Raw genomic sequence first — 19,993 nt, forward strand, 5'->3', positions numbered from 1 at the left:
CAAGATGAGCTCATGAAATTGTGTCTTAAGAACTGTATTCCTCTCCCTGGAAAAAAAAATTCCTCCAGGAAAAAAAAAAAAACAAAAAAACCAGAAATGATCTCATCATGATTACACCTGCCACACCAAAAAACAGACACACTTCAGAGAAATGAAATTCTTTCCCTTCAGCAATGAACTAAGCTGAGTCTGTAATTAAGATCTTAATAAGGGAGGCAGAAGGCTCGATTCAGGTGCCGCGGGCTATGAGGCAAGAGCGCCCATGCCAGATTTAAAGCAAGAACAATTGGATGCAAATCCCCCGCACTGCTTGACACTCTCAGGTGTTCCAAACAAGTTTTCAAAATAGGCATGCCTTTATTTCTAAAGATGCCTATTTCTGTAAAGAAAAGGAAAGGGAGCACCTTGTTATTTACAAGTCAACGTCTAAAAAAAAAAAACCCCACAACATCTTAGATAGTTTCCTGCAAAAGGCTGCTGTAAGGGAGATGGGATAATGCCTTCGACAGTGGGTTAATCTCAGGAGCAGCTCTTGATGACAGTCTCTAGAGTGACTATGTGTTTCCGGACTCTTCCAGGCAGTCCCCAGGTTCAAATATCCTTTCCTTTGTCAGACCATATGTCCCATTTTTTTTGGTTTGTAAAACATGGATACATACTCACAAAAAACAAATATTTTTGAAACCAACAATAAAGGATGGGAATGCAAGTATTTTTCTTGATTATGGATCTGCCATGGTTGAATTTCCGATTTGGGAGAAAAAGAGCTAGGCACTGATAAGAATCTTAGATTCCATCAACGTATGTGTTCTCTAATTGACAAGGTGATCTTGTAAGGAAATGAGATCTATTCCAGGGCCTCTGGGCCTCTGTGAGATTGCCTGGAAGTCCAGCTCCACAGTGACAGGGGTTATTAAGAGAAAGGAGGCTGTCCGGTTGCGTGCATTTCTGCTATTCCCTTCCTCGAGACCATTTAAAGGTGCGCTTGTCATGCTGGGCTCTGAGTGGAGAGGGTCAGGGAAGCAGTGATAACACTGGACTTCTTCCCCAGGGGAGCACGCAGGGGAAAGAGGGCTCGACATGTTTCTAGGCCCATGCTGCTGTGCTAGTGCGGCCGTACTGAGGGTCCATGAACCCATTTCCTGCCAAACTCTCGGTCATGCCACAATGACTCGTAACAAGAACCAAAGAATAAAAGGAGAAAAAAAACCTCATCGACAGATGACTGACGTGTCCTGACACTAAAGACTCAGAAGTAGCTGGAGTGTCTAGAAGTTCACTTTACTGCCATTTTCTGTGTGCTGGCTTTGCCTGTTACGGTTATTTTGGGAGGCAGAGGGTGTTGGGGGCCAGATAAGCCCAGCTCATTCTTAAAGTGTCCTCTAGCTGAGTCCTCAGTTAGCCTCATCTCCTGTGGGAGTAAGGCATTCAATTAAGGAAAACAAATGGACTATTATGAATCATTGAGATTCAGACTAACTCACAGTTACCAAGCGGTAGCACAGGGTTTCTGCCTAACCAAAAAATACTAGGAAAAACATGAATGACACATCATGTTATCTAAATGCCTAATGCCTTAATAAGTAGACAGGAGATCTTGTTCAAATCTGAATTTTACTTGTGTTTTGGTTACTGCAACTTTCTATTGGGTTTCACAGATAATTAATCCATCCACTGCCCCCACGTCAACAACCCACACACAGCAAAAAAAGGAATTAAAATTAATTTCAAAATAGCTATCAAATATTTTTGTTGCTTGAAATGGTTTTACTTTTACATATTCGTGGTTGCTCAATCTTTGTTTCCGGTGGGCGTAGACAGAACATTTCACATGAGGGACGTTTTTGGCAACATCATGTAACTATTACCTTGACATGTGAGACATATCAGGGGAATTCTAATTCGCAAGACTGAGATTTACCAACAGTCATGACACTTACAAATCACTGGACCCAGGCTTTGACTGAGGATCATGGACTACCTATTTAGACATAATTTAAGCACCAGTAGTGGTTAGGGAGGGGATTAGGGAGAAAGATACTAGCTGTTTTTTTTGTTTTGTTTTGTTTTTTTGAAGAATAACTGGGATTTGGTAGTCCATTGTGGGGCCCAGGCATATATGTATTGGACACTGGCAACTGTAATATCTCCATGACAGCTGCCTGCACTCCCTACCTCAACCATGAAAAACTGCTCTCAACACCACCACTATCCATATTTCTGGAGTGCCTGTTCTATCTTCCGCACATCCACCTAGATCTCATTGTTTAGTCAAACTGTCTTCTAAGAGAGTCACCCTTTCCAGTGCAGGGTAGAAAAGGTCACCAACAAGGTCACTTATCTTAAAATGCAGATTGTTCTGGAAAATAGGCCTTTGCAGACTGTCATGTTCCCTAGCTGTGTGGAGTCCTCATTAGCCAGCAGGAATTACTGCAGAGAGATGGATGGAATGTTCAAAGTAAATAAGATGGAGGGGGTGTTGTTGGCAAAGTATAAACAGGGTTTTTTTGTGTGTGTGTGTGTGTCCCCTTTTCATGCCCGTACTCTTTGCAATCATCTATCACCTAGGAAACCGTCCGTTACTCTCTGGCATTTTAAGTTAGAAATATAGTATTTCTTCCCAATGGCCCTGTTTTATTTGTCTTGGTGAGAAGTCCTGGTAATTCAGCCTATATGTTCCTGCAGAGTATTGCCTTGGTCCTAGTGGTTGGCATTTCAAACCAATTTGTTTCGATTTCTTTCTGACCCTAAAATGATCTAAACATAGACAACCAAGACCTCTTACTTTACATTTATGTCATTCTAATTGACTGCGGTTGGATAAGAGATTTTACCCTGAACTTCTCATGTACTCCCAACTTACATTCTTTGGATTTTACCTTCGGTTTTTCAAATTGATGCCTTTCTCTTTTCCTCACTGATATTTGTGTTATGGATAAACAATTCTAGTGAATGTTTCCTCTTAAACTTTTATCTATATAAAACTTCCATATTTATATATTTGTATATCTTTGTGTGTATGTGTATATAACATCATATAATAGCTGCCATTTATTAAATGCCTACTATCTGCTGGAAAGGACAATTGTCATATATTATATCCTATAACTATCTGATAAGACAGGTATTATTCCCATTTTATAAATGAGGAAAAGGGGGTTTAAAGTAGCTTGCATAAAATTACACTGTTAGAAAGTAACAAAAGTGGGATTTGAAACAAAGTCCTTTTTTTTTTTTTTTAACTATACCGTATAGTGTTAAGATCCTCTTAAATGGCTATTCATGTATACATTTTTTCTTCTGTGAGCAAAGGCTTATAATTTCAGGAATATTGAGTCCAATGAATAATAATGAAGGAACCAACGCAAAAGAATTTTAGCAAGTGGAGCTATATGCTATTAGGGTCCTATGCTTACAATACACATCCAGGCCCAGGGAATACTCAACAATATTCAACCATCTCAACCTAGCAACTGGGATTTTGACATAATTCTGTCACCAAGTCTTGAGTACACACCATCCTTTCAACATGTATTGAGCATCTACTATACAAAGAGAACTGGAGCCAGCTAGCATTGTCTGCTTACTATATGCCAAGAGCCATAGTAAATACTTCATTCATATATTATCTCAGGTCTTGGAACAATAGTATGAGGCAGTTATTCTTATCGCTATTTTACAGATAATGCTGTAAAATGAGGCTTAGAGAGCTTAACTTGCCTAAGGTCACAGAGCTACAAGCCATAAGGAACAGAAATGCCTTTCTCCAAAGCCCATGCACTATCATGTCTCTAATACAAGAGCACAAAAGACCAAGTCTCAGCCCCCTCAAAACCTCACAGACCCTAGATCATGCTTTTTATTCAAGGACTTTTCCATCAATCTGCCTCTACATACAAATAACGGGTGGGTCTCTCATATTCAGTGGGGTTTACTTAAAACTAAACAGGCTCAGTAGGCAACCTATCTGAGTTACATGTATCCTTTAGATAATGATTTGATTGAAAGAGGTTAATAAGTAAGGTAGTGCTAACAGAGTAGGGCAGAGGAAAAACATAACAGCCTATTTTAGGGATTATAGGACAGTCCAGGAGACAAAGGTTTCAGAGTTTGATTGTTTAAACAGAGTGGCTGGATGAGGAGACTTTACTAGCAGGACTGACAGGCCACTCAAGTCATGCAAGCACAAAGAGACAGGCAGATGAATGCGGGCAGCGGACCAGGATTTCCCATAGCAGAATCTAAGGAGAAGGAAAAATGAGGGCTACAGGATGTGCATTAAAGATGTCACATCCATGTGTTGGAGGCGAGGGGGCAGCAGTAGACAGGTAGGGGTGAGGGGCCTGGGGAGTAGGGGGTTGGAAGTAAGACCTACCGAAGTCAGTATTAAAGAAGCATAAGGAAAGCCTGAAAAGAAGAAGAAGCAGAAAAAAAAAAAGAAGAAGAAGAAGAACCGGTGAGGTTATAAAAGCACGAAAGAGGGAGGAAATTTGCAAAAAGACCGGGCGCGGTGGCTCACACCTGTAATCCCAGCACTTTGGGAGGCTGAGGCAGGTGGATCACCTAAGGTCAAGAGTTTGAGACCAGCCTGGCCAACACAGTGAAACTCGTCTCTACTGAAAATACAAAAATTATCCGGGCATGGTGGCAGGCACTTGTAAACCCAGCTACCCAGGAGGCCGGGGCAGAGGAATCACTTGAACCTAGGAGGCAGAGGTTGCAGTGAGCTGAGATGGTGCCACTGCACTCCAGCCTGGGCAACAGAGTGAAACTCAACATCAAAAAAAGAAAAAAGAAAAGTGGAGAGGAAAGTGTTTTATTCAGAAAACTGGAGTGAAGGGAGAGACAGGGAGTCACTGAATTCTGAGAACAGGACTGACGTGTATCCCAGCAAGGAAAGGATGCTAAAGGAATCCTTGGTATGTTACGCACTGTGCAACTTGCTAAATTTGGTATTATCAGGCACCTTCAGTTCTCTAAAGGCTTTTATCTCTGTGTAGTTAAGCCATTTAGCTCTGCAAATGGGTTTGCTAAATAAATACATAAATACATAAATAACCAAGTTGATATTTTTCAAAGCATGTTTTAGTGCTTTTAAATCCATAGATCTCATACAAGGTTTAAAAAGGAAAAGGGCAGGAGTCCTACATTTGGATTGGTTGCAAAAATCATTCAGAGAAAAATAAAGCATTTTAAACCAAAATATAAAAGCAAGGAAATAATTGGGAATTTTATAGGTTATACATGACCATATTGACTAAATCAAAGACCCTCTGTCATTATTTTCCTCAGTCTTGCTTGAGAAAATACGAATACTTTCAAAGTCCCTTCCAAAGCACACGGTTTCTCAGCACACAGGTTCTCCTTTCCCTGAACTCCATTCAACCAGAACACAGGGCTCTCTGACTTTCAGAATGCAGCTTTCTTAATGGCATTGTAAGTTCCGTCTGTAATTTTTCTTCAGTCAAAACGTTAAAGAATGAATTTGTTGCATGGCAGACGAGATAAATAATTTAGAATTTTAATGTAGGCACGTAAGGGCTCAGAAATTTGGCAAAGCCACAAAAGCATCTCTGCTCAGCCATTAGCGGCCAGGCCAAGTGGCTGCTGAGCCCCCGCCAGGGCTGGGCCTGAGGTGGGCGGGGCCTCGGGCCTGGCAGGCACAAACGGGGCGGATTCTCGGGGCTTCTGCTCAAACATAACTGCTCAGAGATCTTTCCATCACCCTCCCGGCAAACAGCACAACCATCCACCTCCAGACCTTAAGGAGCGAGCCTTCACTGGGTAAGCAAACCAAGGCCATCGGGGCAATTCCCTAATCCCCCAGCCCCCGCCCAATTAAGAACATGCTCTGTATATGAAGGGGATTTTGTAGAAAACGCTTAATAAATGAAGCCCCCATAATTTACTATCACATAACCACAGACTGAATCCCTTCTAAGAGAAATGGAAAATTAAGTACATATGACAGTGACTGCAACCTTCCTGTGGACAAATAAAAAACATATAGGGAAATAAAGACAGACTAGATATGTACTAACCAGAAATGTCTGTCCGGAGTAATAGCTTACGTTCCACAGTTCTCAGGATTGTTGCAAGTATGTTGCTGCCTGGCCTGAAGCTGTGTATGTTAAGTGCAAAATAAGTGAAGGTTTGTTGTTCCCTAGTTGTGATCCCTGGGGCAGCCAAACCAGATAATCAGGTTAACAAGGACAAAAAATCTTCTAGGGCCTGTTTCATAAGTCTTTCAGTGAACATTTTAAGATCTGTGCTAAATTTACAGTGCATAGAGCAATGTAGTATTTTAAAGATAATTCTTGTCTCCAGGATTTTACAATCTAATAATTATCTGGTTTTACTACCTAAGTGGCTCAAGTTAAACAAATAACTGCCAAGAGTGCATTTCATTTTACTTTGTAGAGTTACTGTCTTAAAAAGAAATTATCCTGCAGGAATACTTGGGATGAAATAGTCTTAAACTTTCTGGGAAAAGAAAACACTAGCCATATTTTAGAGAGGTCAGCGATGGTTCTTTCTCTTAATAGTGGTTCAAGTCATGAGTTCTGGAGCCAGATCGCCTTAGTTCTAATCCCAGCTCACCACTTTCTAGCTGTGTGGCATTAGATAAATTACTTAACCTCTCTGTGTCATTTGATATTGAGTATAAAAATAATACCCACCTTATAGAGCTATTGGGAGAGTTGAATATGACAATCTTGTATTGTCACAGTAAGTCTCAATTAATGTTACTTCATTACCTTTGTGTCTCTCCTCTACTTACAATAACAAAATCCTTTCCTGAAGTAAAGTTGTTCATTATTAAAGAGAGAGAAAGAAAACTTTATAAAAAAGTAAAAGTGGATTTCTTCAGTTGTTGGTTGATTTAGTAGTCATCATAGGGCATAAGTCATTTGTCCGGTCAGAGAAGTTAACTTCTTTGCTGGTGAAGTTGCCCACAGGCTAATAAAAATCGTGTATTTACATCATTTGGCAAAGTGTTCAATACCAGTAAGGCCCAGTGGAGAAGCAGGTCTCTCCATGAATGCCAATTGCAGTTTACATTGTCAGTCACTTTATCGGTTGCCTTTAGATTTTCTTTCCATAAAGAGAAAAGCTAAACACGATGAGATCATTGAATACAAGTGACTTGAGACTTTGTCACTTTCGTCACTTTCTAGGTTATGGCACCCAATGTTAATTTCAGCCATTTATACTTTCCAATAATAGACACATGAACATACTTTCTCTTTTATTCTGCAAGCTAGTTCTTATTCAACAACAAGGAAAGGAGGAGCAAAAAAGTCACTCCAGGCTGAGTAGTATCTGGTCCTATCATTGTTCTAACTAAGGAAATATGGGGTGACCCACTTTAAGAAAGATAGCTTTCCTGCCAGGTAGAGGGATCTGTTCCTGGTTGCATCCTAAAGTCAAATATTAATAGTCTTCAGGATAACCCTTTCCTCTGATCTTCCCTACTGAAGAAGATAATAGAAAACTGATAAAACAGAAATAGCTGATACCTGTGTCTTCAGACAGTGGTAACGTAGGCATTACAATAAAGACTTTCGACATTTAGATTAAAGCTTTTGAATAAGATTCACAGTTTTTGAACAAAAGCTTTATTATTAAGGCTAGTCAGTGGCTATCAGCTAGACCAAGTATTTACAACCTTACATCAAAAAAGGATGGACCAGAAAAATTTAGAAAAAAAGCGAAGTAGCTTCCAGCTAGTATACAGTTAATATAAATTGTCAATCCGAAAGCCTAGCACCCTTGCCCAAATCCACCTTAATAATAACACTTTTGTTTAAAATAGCATAAAATAAAATAGTAGCACTAGCACTCATGTCTATTCATCATTCAAGAAAAATCCATGCCCAATTCATTGCAGTCTGCTTTCTTTGTGTCCCCTGGAAGCTGCTTGCCTCCTTAGATGGGAGTGACTTTAAAAAAAAAAAAGGAGGGGTCCGGGAATATGTGGAGCAAGTCAAAAATCCTTTTGGCAAGAAAAATACACAAACAATGGTGTAGAATGCATTGGAAAATAACGCTGCTGAAGTACTATGACTATGACACTCGGTAAGCTTTCAGGTACAGTGAACCAGCCTGAGCCTTCACACTCTCACCCCATTCAAACTCCAGTAAAAGTGTTTTCAAGAAATGGCTCATACTTATTTATTCCTACATCCAATATCACATAAGGATGTCAACATTTTCCATCCTCAGCTGTGTAATCTAGGCTTTTAATTTCTCCCACCAAAAGTGCATATGGCATACTCTTTCCAAGACCAAACGATTAAAGGAAAGGCTGGAAAACTTTGCACTAAGAGCCAGGCTGAGAGAGACTATGCAGTCCTCATTCCTCCCTTATTACGGCTCCCCAGGGCAGTGGAAGCCAGGCCTGGGGAAGCCAAGGAGACTTGAGCCAATGCCTGCCGCGATTCAAGTCAGACACCCTCTGATCTCCAGTGGCTGCTGTGAAACTGCTCCAAGTCTTAACTTCTCACCGAGGTATTTCCCCGGCAACTTTCAGAGCAATTGGACTCGGGTGTACTGTGAACCCCTGGAATGAGTCTCAAAGACCGGGTCTTTGCTTGCCTGCTTACATGCCAACCTCAGTGACCGAGACCCATCTTAGAACTCTCCGGGAGACACAAGGGACTGTCACAGTAGGGAACACGCATACACACGCACACACCCGCAGGCACAGCCTTCAGCTTGCAAGGAAACCTGTAAAAGGCACTCTCTTACCTTATACTTCATTTCGGCGGCGTTGAGTTGAGCCGTTTTCCTACACTAGTTAGACAGCATTAAGCACTGCAGTGCCCGCCCCTCCATTGAGTGCAGCACTAGGAGAAATCAAGAAGGTCCCGGGCAGAGCCGCTTGTCAGTCGCAGCGCCTCCCCGAAGTCTCTGAGCTCACTGTTGTGACTGAGGCAGGCTGATCGCGGACCTCATTTGCATGCCGCCCCGCCATTGGCTAGTGGGACAAGGTAATGCTCAGGCCCTGCCCACCCCTAATTCTGAAAAACTGACAAAGAACTTGTAATGTGATCTCTTCTTTTTGCTTTATCAGAGGGTGGAAAATAAAACAGAAAGTGGGGAGCCGTCTTGAACCCTACTCTGTCCCCCCGCCCCCGCCAAAGGAGACGACAGAAAGAAAGAGAACAGGAAAAGGAGATACATTCTTTTTAAGATTAACCCAAATTTTAAAGAAACTGAATTCACAAAAGCAGTCTGACAGTCGCGCTTCCTGTGATCTAGCAACTCCTTCATAAACCCATTTCGTTCCAAAGCCATTCACCTCACAATCTCTACATGAAACGAACTCCGGGAACAAAAGGTTTTCTGTCTCCGGGCCCCTTTTTACTAACCACCCCTGCTGATACCTCTCTCTCTCTCTCTGTGTCCCTTTTTCTTTCCCCCTCCTCCTGCCTCCTTTTTGTGTGTGTGTGACTGTTTGCTTTTTTTGTTCTTTTCAACGTTCAAAGTACTTCGCGATGTCAGTCTACAAGGAGCTGGAAGACAATTCTCCCTTAGTGAAAAGGAACCCTCTAGCACACGCACTCAGCGTTTTCCTGGACAGCGTCTCACCAGGGCCTCAGTTGCAGGTCACACATATTGAGCGACCTTCAGTGGCTTTGCTGAGGATAAAGGTTAGATGTGACCTCTCAGATGGGGTTGCCCAGTGCACGCCCTATATACATCATCACCGTCCGCTGAGTTCTGTGTTTTTTGACTGCTGGCATTTCGAGCTCCAGCTTTGAACGCTGCAGTGTTTTTCTTTCTGACCTCTGTCCTGAGGATGACCCATTAACCCACCAACACTTATTATCCAGGGAAACGAAAATGCCCACTGTTTGATGAGCCTGGTTTAAAAGACCAGTCAGCACAGAACATAATTTCTATAAAGGTTCCACTTTAGGATTTCTATAAAGAAAGAGAATCACCCAGAAAACAGAAATGCTCACCTTCTGCAACTCTTCTCAAGGATAGAGCAGTGAGGCGAAAAATTCCTTTTTCCTGGGCAAGACTGAGACTTGGTGAATCCAGACAATAGCTGTCCCCGAGTGGGATGCACTCCAACCAGACTACATGACTTGGATGGAAAAATCAGCCCTTATTATTATTATTATTTTTTTCCTGACCAAGTTGGATCAGAATCTGATTCCCTTCGCCTCTAACACACAAATTCCCAATGGATGAAAACTCTACTTTTATGATCTAAGCAAAAGGAATGAGAGAGCAGCTGTCCTACAAAAGTGGTTTCCAGATGCAGGGTTGGCAGGTTCATTTGCAGTTCAAAGTGGCACCGATTCCAGGGATGTGACCCCCCAGGCCATTCTAATGAGGTTGACAAACCTGTTCCAACCTGTCTTAGGCCTTGCTTTTCCTCATTCGTCCTTAGAGCAAAAATAAGCCTGAGCAAATGTACAAGGCCTTTCTGAACACATATTAAGCATGCAGCATATTGCATTGTAAAGATCTCCCTAAGAATCCTGCAGACTGACTGGAGAGTCGTTAGTTTGCAGGAAATCGTTTTTGGTGTCTGCCTGGATAAAGGAGGACAATGATTCAAAGCCCTTCCCATCTGTAAGATGAGTCTTGTGGCCTCCAAGAGATCTAGATAACATTCCTTTGGCTTCCTAAGTGGTCAAGCTGAATCCTCTTTCTGTTTTGTTTGATGAGTATCATTGAGTAAATGAGTGCTGTCCTATTATATTTTAATGTTTTCAAACAGTTTCCAAAAGTCTGTGCTGGGGGTTTTTGTAATTTCATTCTCTAGCTAGAAGGCTTGGTTCCCAACAAGTGGCCCTCCTGCTTTCCTGTTTCTGTCCTGTGAGGTAATTAAGACACATGTCCGGAAGTTCATTTCAAGAAGGTTTGGGTCAGTATATAGTTAGTTGCATAAAGGAAAGCACAAGGGTGTTGGAATCAGGTAAACCTGTGCTGTGCTGGAACCTCAAAACATTAAAAAAATTTTTTTTTTTGAGACAAAGTTTCATTCTTGTTGCCTAGGCTGGAGTGCAGTGGCGCAGTATTGGCTCACTGCAACCTCCACATCTCGGGTTCAAGCGATTCTCCTGCCTCAGTCTCCTAAGTAGCTGGGATTACATGTGTCTGCCACCACGCCTGGCTAATTTTTTGTACTTTTAGTAGAAACTGGGTTTCACCAGGTTGGCCAGGATAGTCTCAAACTCCTGACCTCAGGTGATCCACCCGCCTCAGACTCCCAAAGTGCTGGAATTCCAGACATGAGCCACTGTGCCTGGCCAGTTGAACTTCTTAATTTTGATATCCTTCACTATGAAACAGAGAAAATAATAATACCTGCTAACCTCATAATGAGGATTAAATAAGATAATGTGGATAGAATTTAGTAGTACTTGTTACACTGTAAGACTGTACATAGTTGCTTATTCTTATTACTGCTAATAGTTATTATTTTAATATTAATATCAGATTTATGATATATTATTTTGTTCATATTTTATATGACATTAGTGTTATATTCTATTGTAGATTATTATTTAATTATTGTATTAATTATAACTAGTATTACTGTTAGACTACTGTTGATAAGTGTGGTAGGCATTGAGGAAAAGTTGGAGGAAACCCTTCCTCTGTGTGCCATTCTTTCAGACGGCAGTTTTCTCACTGAACTATTATCACTAGAGTACCTAGCATGTGCCAGGTACCTTTTTAGGAGGGGAGGATACAGCAGTAGCCCAGACAAAGTTCCCATCTTCATGGAGCTTACTGTCTAGTGAGAGTTGAGGAAAATAATTAAATGAATGTATAATATGATTTGCAGTGATACATGCTATGAAGAAAAATTAAGCAGGGAAAATGGCTGGAGGAAAACAGATCCGGGTGGGACAGGATGTGTATTATTTTAGATAAAGTGGTCAGGGAAGCTCCTCTGAGGAGATGATATTTAAGCAGAAATCTGAATAATTTGAGGGATCCAGCCACTCAGAGATCTGGGGGATGAGCATTCGGGACAGAAGTGACCCAGGGAAAAGGCCTGCAGTAGGCATGAGCTTAGTGTGTCTAAGAGCAGCAAGCTGTCTGGTGTGCTTAGCGTGGTGTACACAGGGCTGGATGGAGAGGATGAGCTCAGAGAGGTAGGTGGTCGGGAGCTTGGATTTTTTCCTGAGTGTGACATGAAGCCTCTGCGGTGTTTTGAGCAGGGAGTAATCTATTTCCCTCTGTTTTGTTAAACACTCAAGGACAGCAGGCTGTCTTAATGCAGCTTAAATAATGCAGATAGTTGTTACTATATTCGTGTCATTTAGTAGGTTTCCCTCAAAACTCTTCAGGGAAACACAAATTGTCTCAGTGAATACAGAAACAATTCCCTTCCTCATTTATTACTATCCGATGCAAAAATGATATTTAAACTGGGCTATGTAATTGATTTAGGCAGCAGACCTAGTATTCCCATAGAGACCCTCCTAAAATTGGCTGGAACTCTGGGGCTCCAGCTCCACCTCCTGCACTTGCCAGCACTCTGGCAAGCATCCCTGCCTGTCATCCTTGCTGCCTGCTTGCTCCTCGACCAAGCACTCTTCCTTCCCAATGCTCGTGCAGGCAAGAGTCAGGGAAATGGCACCGGATGCCATTCTAATGATTTTCCAGCTGCGACTGGGCACTGGCATAAATACAGCAAAAAATCAAGAGGAAGCTAGAAGGAAGAAATATTTCTGTTGACAATGTGGAAGGAACCCACGTGACTGCTCTCTAAGAGTGAAGGGCAAAGAGTGAAGAGCATGTGAGGGCAGGAAGTGACTTTGGAAATCACCTAATCCAGTCACTCATAGAGAGGGCAGAGCTGTCGCTCAGAAAGGTTGAGTGCCTCACACAGGGCCCCACCAGCTTGAGTTATAACAGCAATCAGCGGTGAGGTCGGGCCCCTGAATCTCTTGGTCTGGTCTATTCTAATGATTTCTTTTTAGTGTCTTTGCCTAACTCCCTGCTGTCATCTATCTTCCACGTTGATCACTACATGTTTAATTCCTAGAATACAGAGCCGATCACATTACTAGCATGTTTAAAAACCTCTAATGACACTTCAATGGCTTAGCAAGCAAAATCCGGACACTTTGGTGTGGACCACCATCTGAATCCACCCTTTCTTTCTCCCTCTACCCCCCACCCGCATCCCACACTCTAGCCATACTTGGGGGTGTGGGGTTGGGGGGAACTTACTGATTCCAAGACAGGCTTGCACCTTCCTGACTTGCACAGGCAGGCCCTTCTGCTGAGAATGACCCCCCCTTCACTCTTTTGCTGTCACGTTTGGCCTCAACACTAACTCTTTTGTGTATCCTTGTCTACAACCCCCACCCTACCCACCTCGCCCTTTCAGAACTAATTCCTCCCTCCCTTCACTATGCCCTCATTGTACTGGAACACGGCTCTATTATAAGGGCTTTCCACGTTGTCTCATAATGATTTGTTGATGTCTGTTTCCCCAGCTCTGATATGTGCTCCTGGGGAACAGGGTGGTATCTTGTTCATCTCTGTGTCCCCTGTCCTGTTGTATACCTTAGAGGTGCATAAATGCTTGCAGCATCAATGAGTAAAAAGATAAATGTAACTTCAAAGAACGTATGTTTATCATGAGGTTCTGTTTGTTGCTCAGGAAGGGAACAGGGAAGACATATTCCCCTGTGTGTTTGAGTTTCGCTGTGAGTTTTCCATTTATTTAAAATGGTGTTAGGATGCACCTTTTCAGGGTCAACTCAAGGCCTGTTGCTAGTTCTGCGTCTATGAGCCAAGAATAGCTTTTACATTTTTAAGTGGTTGGGGAAAAAAACCAAGATAAGACATGAAAATGATGTGAAATTCAAATTTTGATGTCTATAGATAAAGTTTTATTGGAACACAGCCATCCCTATTCATGTAGGGATGTCTTTTGAGCTGTAATGGCAGACTCTGAGCAGATGCCACAGAGATGGCAAAGCCCCCAAAGCCAAAGAAAAAGTATTATATGGTTGTCTCTAGAAGTTTGCCGACCCACAGTCTAGATTAGTGCAAGGTACATCTATGCCTGAGTTCAGAATAAAGTACAGATCTCTCCACATCTACAGGAGAACAATCTGGAAGCTGAGTGAGTGCTAGACCAGAGGAACAAGTCCAGTCCTAAAAAGGAACCATTCTAGGGCCATGTTTTATCATTTCTAGTTTGACATTAGTTTTTAAAAACAATCTACATATACCAAAGTTATTTCAAAAATAATTAGAGGCAGCAACTTTTCCAGTCTTTTGCAAGTCTCCAGAAACCTCCCCAAAGACCAGCCATTGAGAGTTTTCTCCTTCAATCCAACTGACCCTTGGTTTTCTCCTTCCATCTAACTGACCCTTGGTTCATTCAGCCTTCACTGAAACCCTCCCAGGTGCCAGGACCCGTGCCAGATGTTTACAAGCATGAGTCCATTAATATTCATCTCACGTAGCAGCCCTGTGAGGTAGGTTGTATTGTTCTTACTTTACACTTCACAAAACCAAGACTGGAGAAGTTCTGCAGCATGTGCCAACTTACAGGGTGATGGCACGTTTGGTTTATGAACCCAGGTTTTCTGGTTTCTGAGTCTGTGTGGCCCTGACCATGGAGCTATACTGCTGCCAAAGGCTTCCTCTCTTCGTGTGAATGAATGAATTAATGCACTTCATTATCTGAGCACACATTTGTCTGCTCAATAAGGTCAAGTCTCCACCCTAGTGGGACTAAGCTCAACTAAGAAACAGGTATTGCTCTTGAGTTGTGAGGAGGGCTGATGCAGCAGTGTAAATGCAAACACACACACCCCTTACTCACCTGCACATTCGAGACTGTGTGTATGTAGTTCTTCTTTCATCACTCTGCCGCCCTTTGTGGCTCTGCTTACCTACATCCCATTCTGCCTCCCACTTGTACCCTATCTTCTTTATAAAAGCTTTCCTAGAAAAATCTCTCCATTGTTGCTCTCCTCCTTCCAATCTTCCTCTGTATCTCTGGACTCTCATCACCTGTGGCCTAAGTCAGTGCTTCCCAAATCCGATTTCCCTTAAGAAACAATAAGGAATGCTTAGGCCTCTCTCCTTTAAGTATGAGCCTCAGTAGGCTTAGTATGAGGCCATGGAATCTACCCATTTAAAGTGATCTTCATCCATACCGCACCCAGCGGTAGCTCACACTTGAAATCCGCGCATTTTGGGTGGCCAAGGCAGGAGGATTGCTTGAGCCCAGGAGTTTGAGACCAGCCTGGGCAATATAGCAAGACATCATCTCTACAAAAATAAAAATAAAAATTAACCAGCTGTGGTGCTGCATACCTATAGTCTCAGTTACTTAGGAGGCTGAGTGGGGAGGATCACTTGAGCCCGGGAGGTCGAGGCTGCAGTGTGACGTGTTTGTGCCACTGCAGCCTGGGAGACAGAGTAAGACCCTGTCTCTAAAAAAATAAAAATAAAAAAATCTGCATATGATCTCCAGTCAGTTTTATGTGTATGACACACCATTCAGTGCTTGGTATTACCTTGCACGGTTTCCTTTAAGAGAGTTGCTTCTCCACAACGAGATTCTGACCAATTTATAGAAGAGGGTTCTGTCTTTTCTTTTGTTGTATCCTGTTTTGCACCTATGTAGGTGACTGCATCCCATCTTTTGTCCTCTCAAAGCCCTGTGTCTTTTCTGTGCACACTGCCTTCACTGAATTCAACAGGGGGAAAAAATAAGCCACTTCTCAGAAGGCAAGGGAAAGAGCTCTTCTCATTTCAAGGCAATAAACCTCTTTTATCTACTGGACTGGTCAAGCTCTTGGAATGAATGAAAGTCTATTATTAGAGAAAAGCCTAAGAACAGTCTTAACGCTTGATTCCTTACGAGCTGTGAAATGGGGCTTTCATTCACTTTCTCTCCACTAATATTTTGGCACAAGAGACCTCATGAAGGCTACCCGACCTTACCCTCAGCTACCTCTTTAGCAACAGTGTCCTAGAAATACATTCTATTTTCTGAAAGACTTGTTAAGGTAATATTAAAAAAAAATAATAGGCCAGGCACGGCAGCTCACACCTGTAATCCCAGCACTTTGGGACGCCGAGGTGGGCAGATCACAAGGTAAGGAGATTGAGACCATCCTGGCCAACATGGTGAAACCCCATCTCCACTAAAAATACAAAAATTAGCTGGGCGTGGTGGTGCACACCTGTAGTCCCAGCTATTCAGGAAGATAAGACAGGAGATTCGCTTGAACCCAGGAGGCGGAGGTTGCAGCGAGCCAAGATTGCGCCACTGCACTCCAGCCTGGGCGACAGAGTGAGACTCCGTCTCATAAAAAAAAAAAAAGAAACTTGTTTCTGCAGATGGAGGGTAGTGTTTTCTAAAAAGGCTCCTTGACTCATGATCCCTGAATTTCTTCTCATTTGGTTCCCTCCTAACTCATTTTGCTCTCAAGGACAGGCTGCCTGGGGATGGTGGGGTGCTAGGCAGCAGAGAATGGAAGCGGTTTCTCTGGATCTTCTAGGTTACAGCAATGTGGTGGATCTCCACGCTGTGAAGACTTGACGAGGGCCTGGTGCCTCTTACCACTCAGCTGAGCTTGAGCAGGCTGTCGCTGTACAGCGCCTTACAACCACCACTCCTACTGAGCCCTCTTCCTGCTGCTCTCTGCCTTCTATCTCTTTGAGGTGGCTTTTAATTCTCCCAAGAATGAAATACTAAAATGGGATGTCTTAGGCCCCTCTTAGCTCTTGATAAACCATGAAATAGTACATGTAAAACCGTGTCACTACCATGCTACTAAAAATCCGGCCAGACCACCTAAAGTGGAGTGACTATGGGTAATATCTTGATTTGATGTTTAAAACACTGTGCGATTGTGAAGTTTTGATGTTTAGTGTTATTATAACTGTGGAATACTTAATTGCTACCTTTTTTCTTCAAAGAATTGAAAAACGTTGACAGATTAAATTAGGTGTTAAATAAATGCACTCGACTCCAGTGAAATGTGACAAGCAATTGTGAAGCTCTATTTTAGCGTTTTCTTTATATGAAGGACTTGGAGAAATTAACTTAAAGGTGAAGTGATAAGAAAAATTAGAAACGCATAAAGATTTAGGCTTAATTATCTCCATAAATGTGCAAGGTTCACATTTCTACTATTTATGTGCCCCCAGCTAGGTAAAGGCATAGAATTCAGTGGAAAAAAAGGAGTTTAATAGTGAAATGGTGCAGACTGCCTGGCAAAGCGTCTCTCCTGTTTTCTCTAGCCGTGAGATGTTCTGTTATTACATGCTTTAGTTTGTCCAAATAAACAACTTGTTATATGAAACTGTCATGGAAATCTTTTCTGTTGATAGAAACTTCACACTGTGGATTTTTACAAAGGTTGAGGTGATCTGTCAACATCAAATAAACAGGAATTCCATGGCTGAAATGAGAGTGGCTGTCTCCTCTTTCCGGAAGCACTGCCCAACACAATCATCTTGGTGCAAAATACCTATTAAATGACGGGGAGCAAAGGCATCAGGTCTTCTTCTTGCTATCCCTTTGTGTTCCTCTGTATGTTCCTACATTTGAAAAGTCTTCCTGACTTCTCTGGCATACATATTACCACTTTCTATGTGATATTATGTGGTATAAGACATGATCTTTCCTTCTTGCCATGGCATGACATCATGTGATATGATGGGACTTTGTAGCCCTCTTCCACTCTCCACGTCTTGCTATTGTCTAGTTGGACTAAGCAGAAAAGGCTTATGGATTATGTGCTTAAGCTTCCTAGATGGGTTGGATGTTCTGTTTTCAGTCTACTTCCGAGCTTTGCCATTCTCCAGTGCACACTGGCCTCTGGAAGTCATCTTCCACACCAGGCATCTAACATAGCTCCAGGGGCGGAGGTAGGGAAGGCACAGAATAGGGGGAGAAGGGAGTATTTTAAACACCAAATGACCACCAGTAATGCCCAGGGTACATCATTTCTTCAGGGACTGGAGATGCATTTTCTCCCCTTCGTGCCCTAAAAGAGCCCAGCTGACCCAGCCCTCCAAGATTTCCCTCCCGTGCCCCGCTTCTCTCATTGGCTGAGGCCGGACAATCTCCAGCAGGCCCCGGGCCCAGGGCCTCTGGCCTGTCTGGCCAGCCCAAGCAGCCGCCAGCTGGCGCTCATGAGCGCATAAAAGGAATCCGGATAATACAAGGTCTGGTGGGGAGGCGGGTGAGAGGAATGTGGTGGGGAACACAGCACACCCTGCACAGTTCAAGCCAAGCTTTTAAAGAGTTTGACTCGTTTTAGAAAACAAAGTGCTCCAGCTATCAGCAGTCTTTTATTTTGTCTGCTAGAGGAATGCCTTGCCAGAGTGGGCCGAGGACTGGGTGGTGGTAAAGACACCAGTGTCCACCCTTGACTTGCCGAACGGAATATGAACAGAGCATTCCTTTCTGCCCACTAAGCCCGGAAATAAAGAGCAGCTGTCTTCTTTATACAAAAAGCCGAAGGGGGGCCCGGCAAGGAGCATGCACAAGGCTTGAAGTCTTGCTCACTGGTACCCCTGAGCTTTACAGGCACTAAGTGTAAGTTCTCTTAACTTGCTAAGGCCTGGCACCTTGTGATTTCAGACTTGAGGATGTAGACGAGGGAGTGTTGCAAGGCTGTTTTTGAACCCAGGGCATGCAGTTCTCCTGATTCACGCTCTAACCCGCTTTTGGAGCTTCTGGTCTTAGGAGGGGTGGAGAGTAGTGACAAGAAGCAATGCTGTACCCTCCTGGGCCCAGCTGACAGAGGCCATGTCTTCCCCCCAGTTTTCATTTTGCCATCTTAAAATTACTCTACCTTTTCAAAAGTCATCACCTGTGCAGTTCTGGTCACTAGGCAAAAAAAGAAAAAAGAAAAAAGAAAAAAAAAGTCCTTCCTTTTTATCCAGAGAGCTCTGTGCAATTTTTTCTCTCCTCTCAAGCCCACTCTGGGACTCAGCTCCCCAACCATCCCCTCTCTCATGTGCCCCCTAATCTGTCCCACCCTTCTCTCTGCAAGTAAGTTCAGGTCTTCCTTACTCTGAAAACAGATTCACAGTTCCTTGTTCAAAAAGCTGGAGGCCAGACGAGCTTGTGGAATTCAGAATATTTCAGATTTTAGAAAGAAATTTAGAGCATATACCACATATTATAAGACACTCCCAGTGAAATCCATGGCTGTGTCCCATAAGCAAAAGCATGCATGTTTCAGCAATCGAATCTACAAAGAGTCATGCCAAGTGGGTAAAAGAATACACATCACCTCGGGCCAACTCCAGTCAGGCTGTGCTGCTGAGTGAGCTATCAAAATCCTCCAGATTTTTACATTTTGTTATTGTGGATGAGTGAATATGAGCCACAAACAATGTTCTCTGGGTCTTCAGGATCTTCCCTTTGCCACCTCTCCTTCCCCAACACTGACCAAGTGCCCTCTATCTTTCACTTGCCATGACCAGAGAGTGGGTGGTCCAGCATCCTGGTCTCCTGCTCAGTCCTCCAGGCATCTGCTTCTGACCCCTGTTCCACCAATAACCATCAAAGCCATTGATGCACAGAACAGGAGTAGTGTTGAAATTACTAGAAAAAACAAATGAAAAAGACTTGCAAAATGCCAGCCTTGATGATGATGATGATGAGCATTATGATAATTGAACTCAGCTGATAAAAAATCACTCCTCTCTAATGGCTGTCAGAGCTTCTAAGCACTAGTTCGCAATTTCTGCACCTACCTGTTGGTGAGCCTGTCCAGTGTGTGGCCTGGTGCAGGTCTGCAGATCACATTTGAGGAGTCCTGCTTCAGGGGAACCCCCAGCCTCCATTGTCTAAGCTGGGGACTGTTATCTGCCTGCCAACTCTTTGATCTCCCCTCAACTGCTGAAACTCCCTGTTATTTCCCCTGTTATGAAATCAGCTCCTTTGGTTTCCACAGCAGTGGGCTCTTCTGATTCTTCTACTTCCCTTGCCAGTATGTTTCAGTCTTCTTTTCAGAAG

At 43.0% G+C, this 19,993-nt stretch overlaps 1 protein-coding gene across 3 annotated transcripts in view; it reads right to left on the reverse strand.

Moving 5' to 3' along the window:
• The window catches only part of NEDD9 (neural precursor cell expressed, developmentally down-regulated 9), a 201,860-nt gene that overhangs the window by 39,920 nt on the left and 141,947 nt on the right, over window positions 1–19,993 (reverse strand). The window contains exon 1 of one of the 3 annotated variants that reach the window (XM_033216220.1): window positions 8,752–8,924. The exons of the other annotated variants lie outside the window; for them this stretch is intronic. Coding sequence (XP_033072111.1) covers window positions 8,752–8,763 — 12 coding nt within the window. The 5' untranslated portion in view covers window positions 8,764–8,924. Of the gene's footprint in view, window positions 1–8,751; window positions 8,925–19,993 lie in introns of those variants that run through there. 3 annotated transcript variants of the gene reach the window in all.

Source organism: Trachypithecus francoisi, unplaced genomic scaffold, assembly GCF_009764315.1.
Source record: "Trachypithecus francoisi isolate TF-2019V2 unplaced genomic scaffold, Tfra_2.0 Lachesis_group10, whole genome shotgun sequence".
NCBI lineage: Eukaryota > Metazoa > Chordata > Mammalia > Primates > Cercopithecidae > Trachypithecus > Trachypithecus francoisi.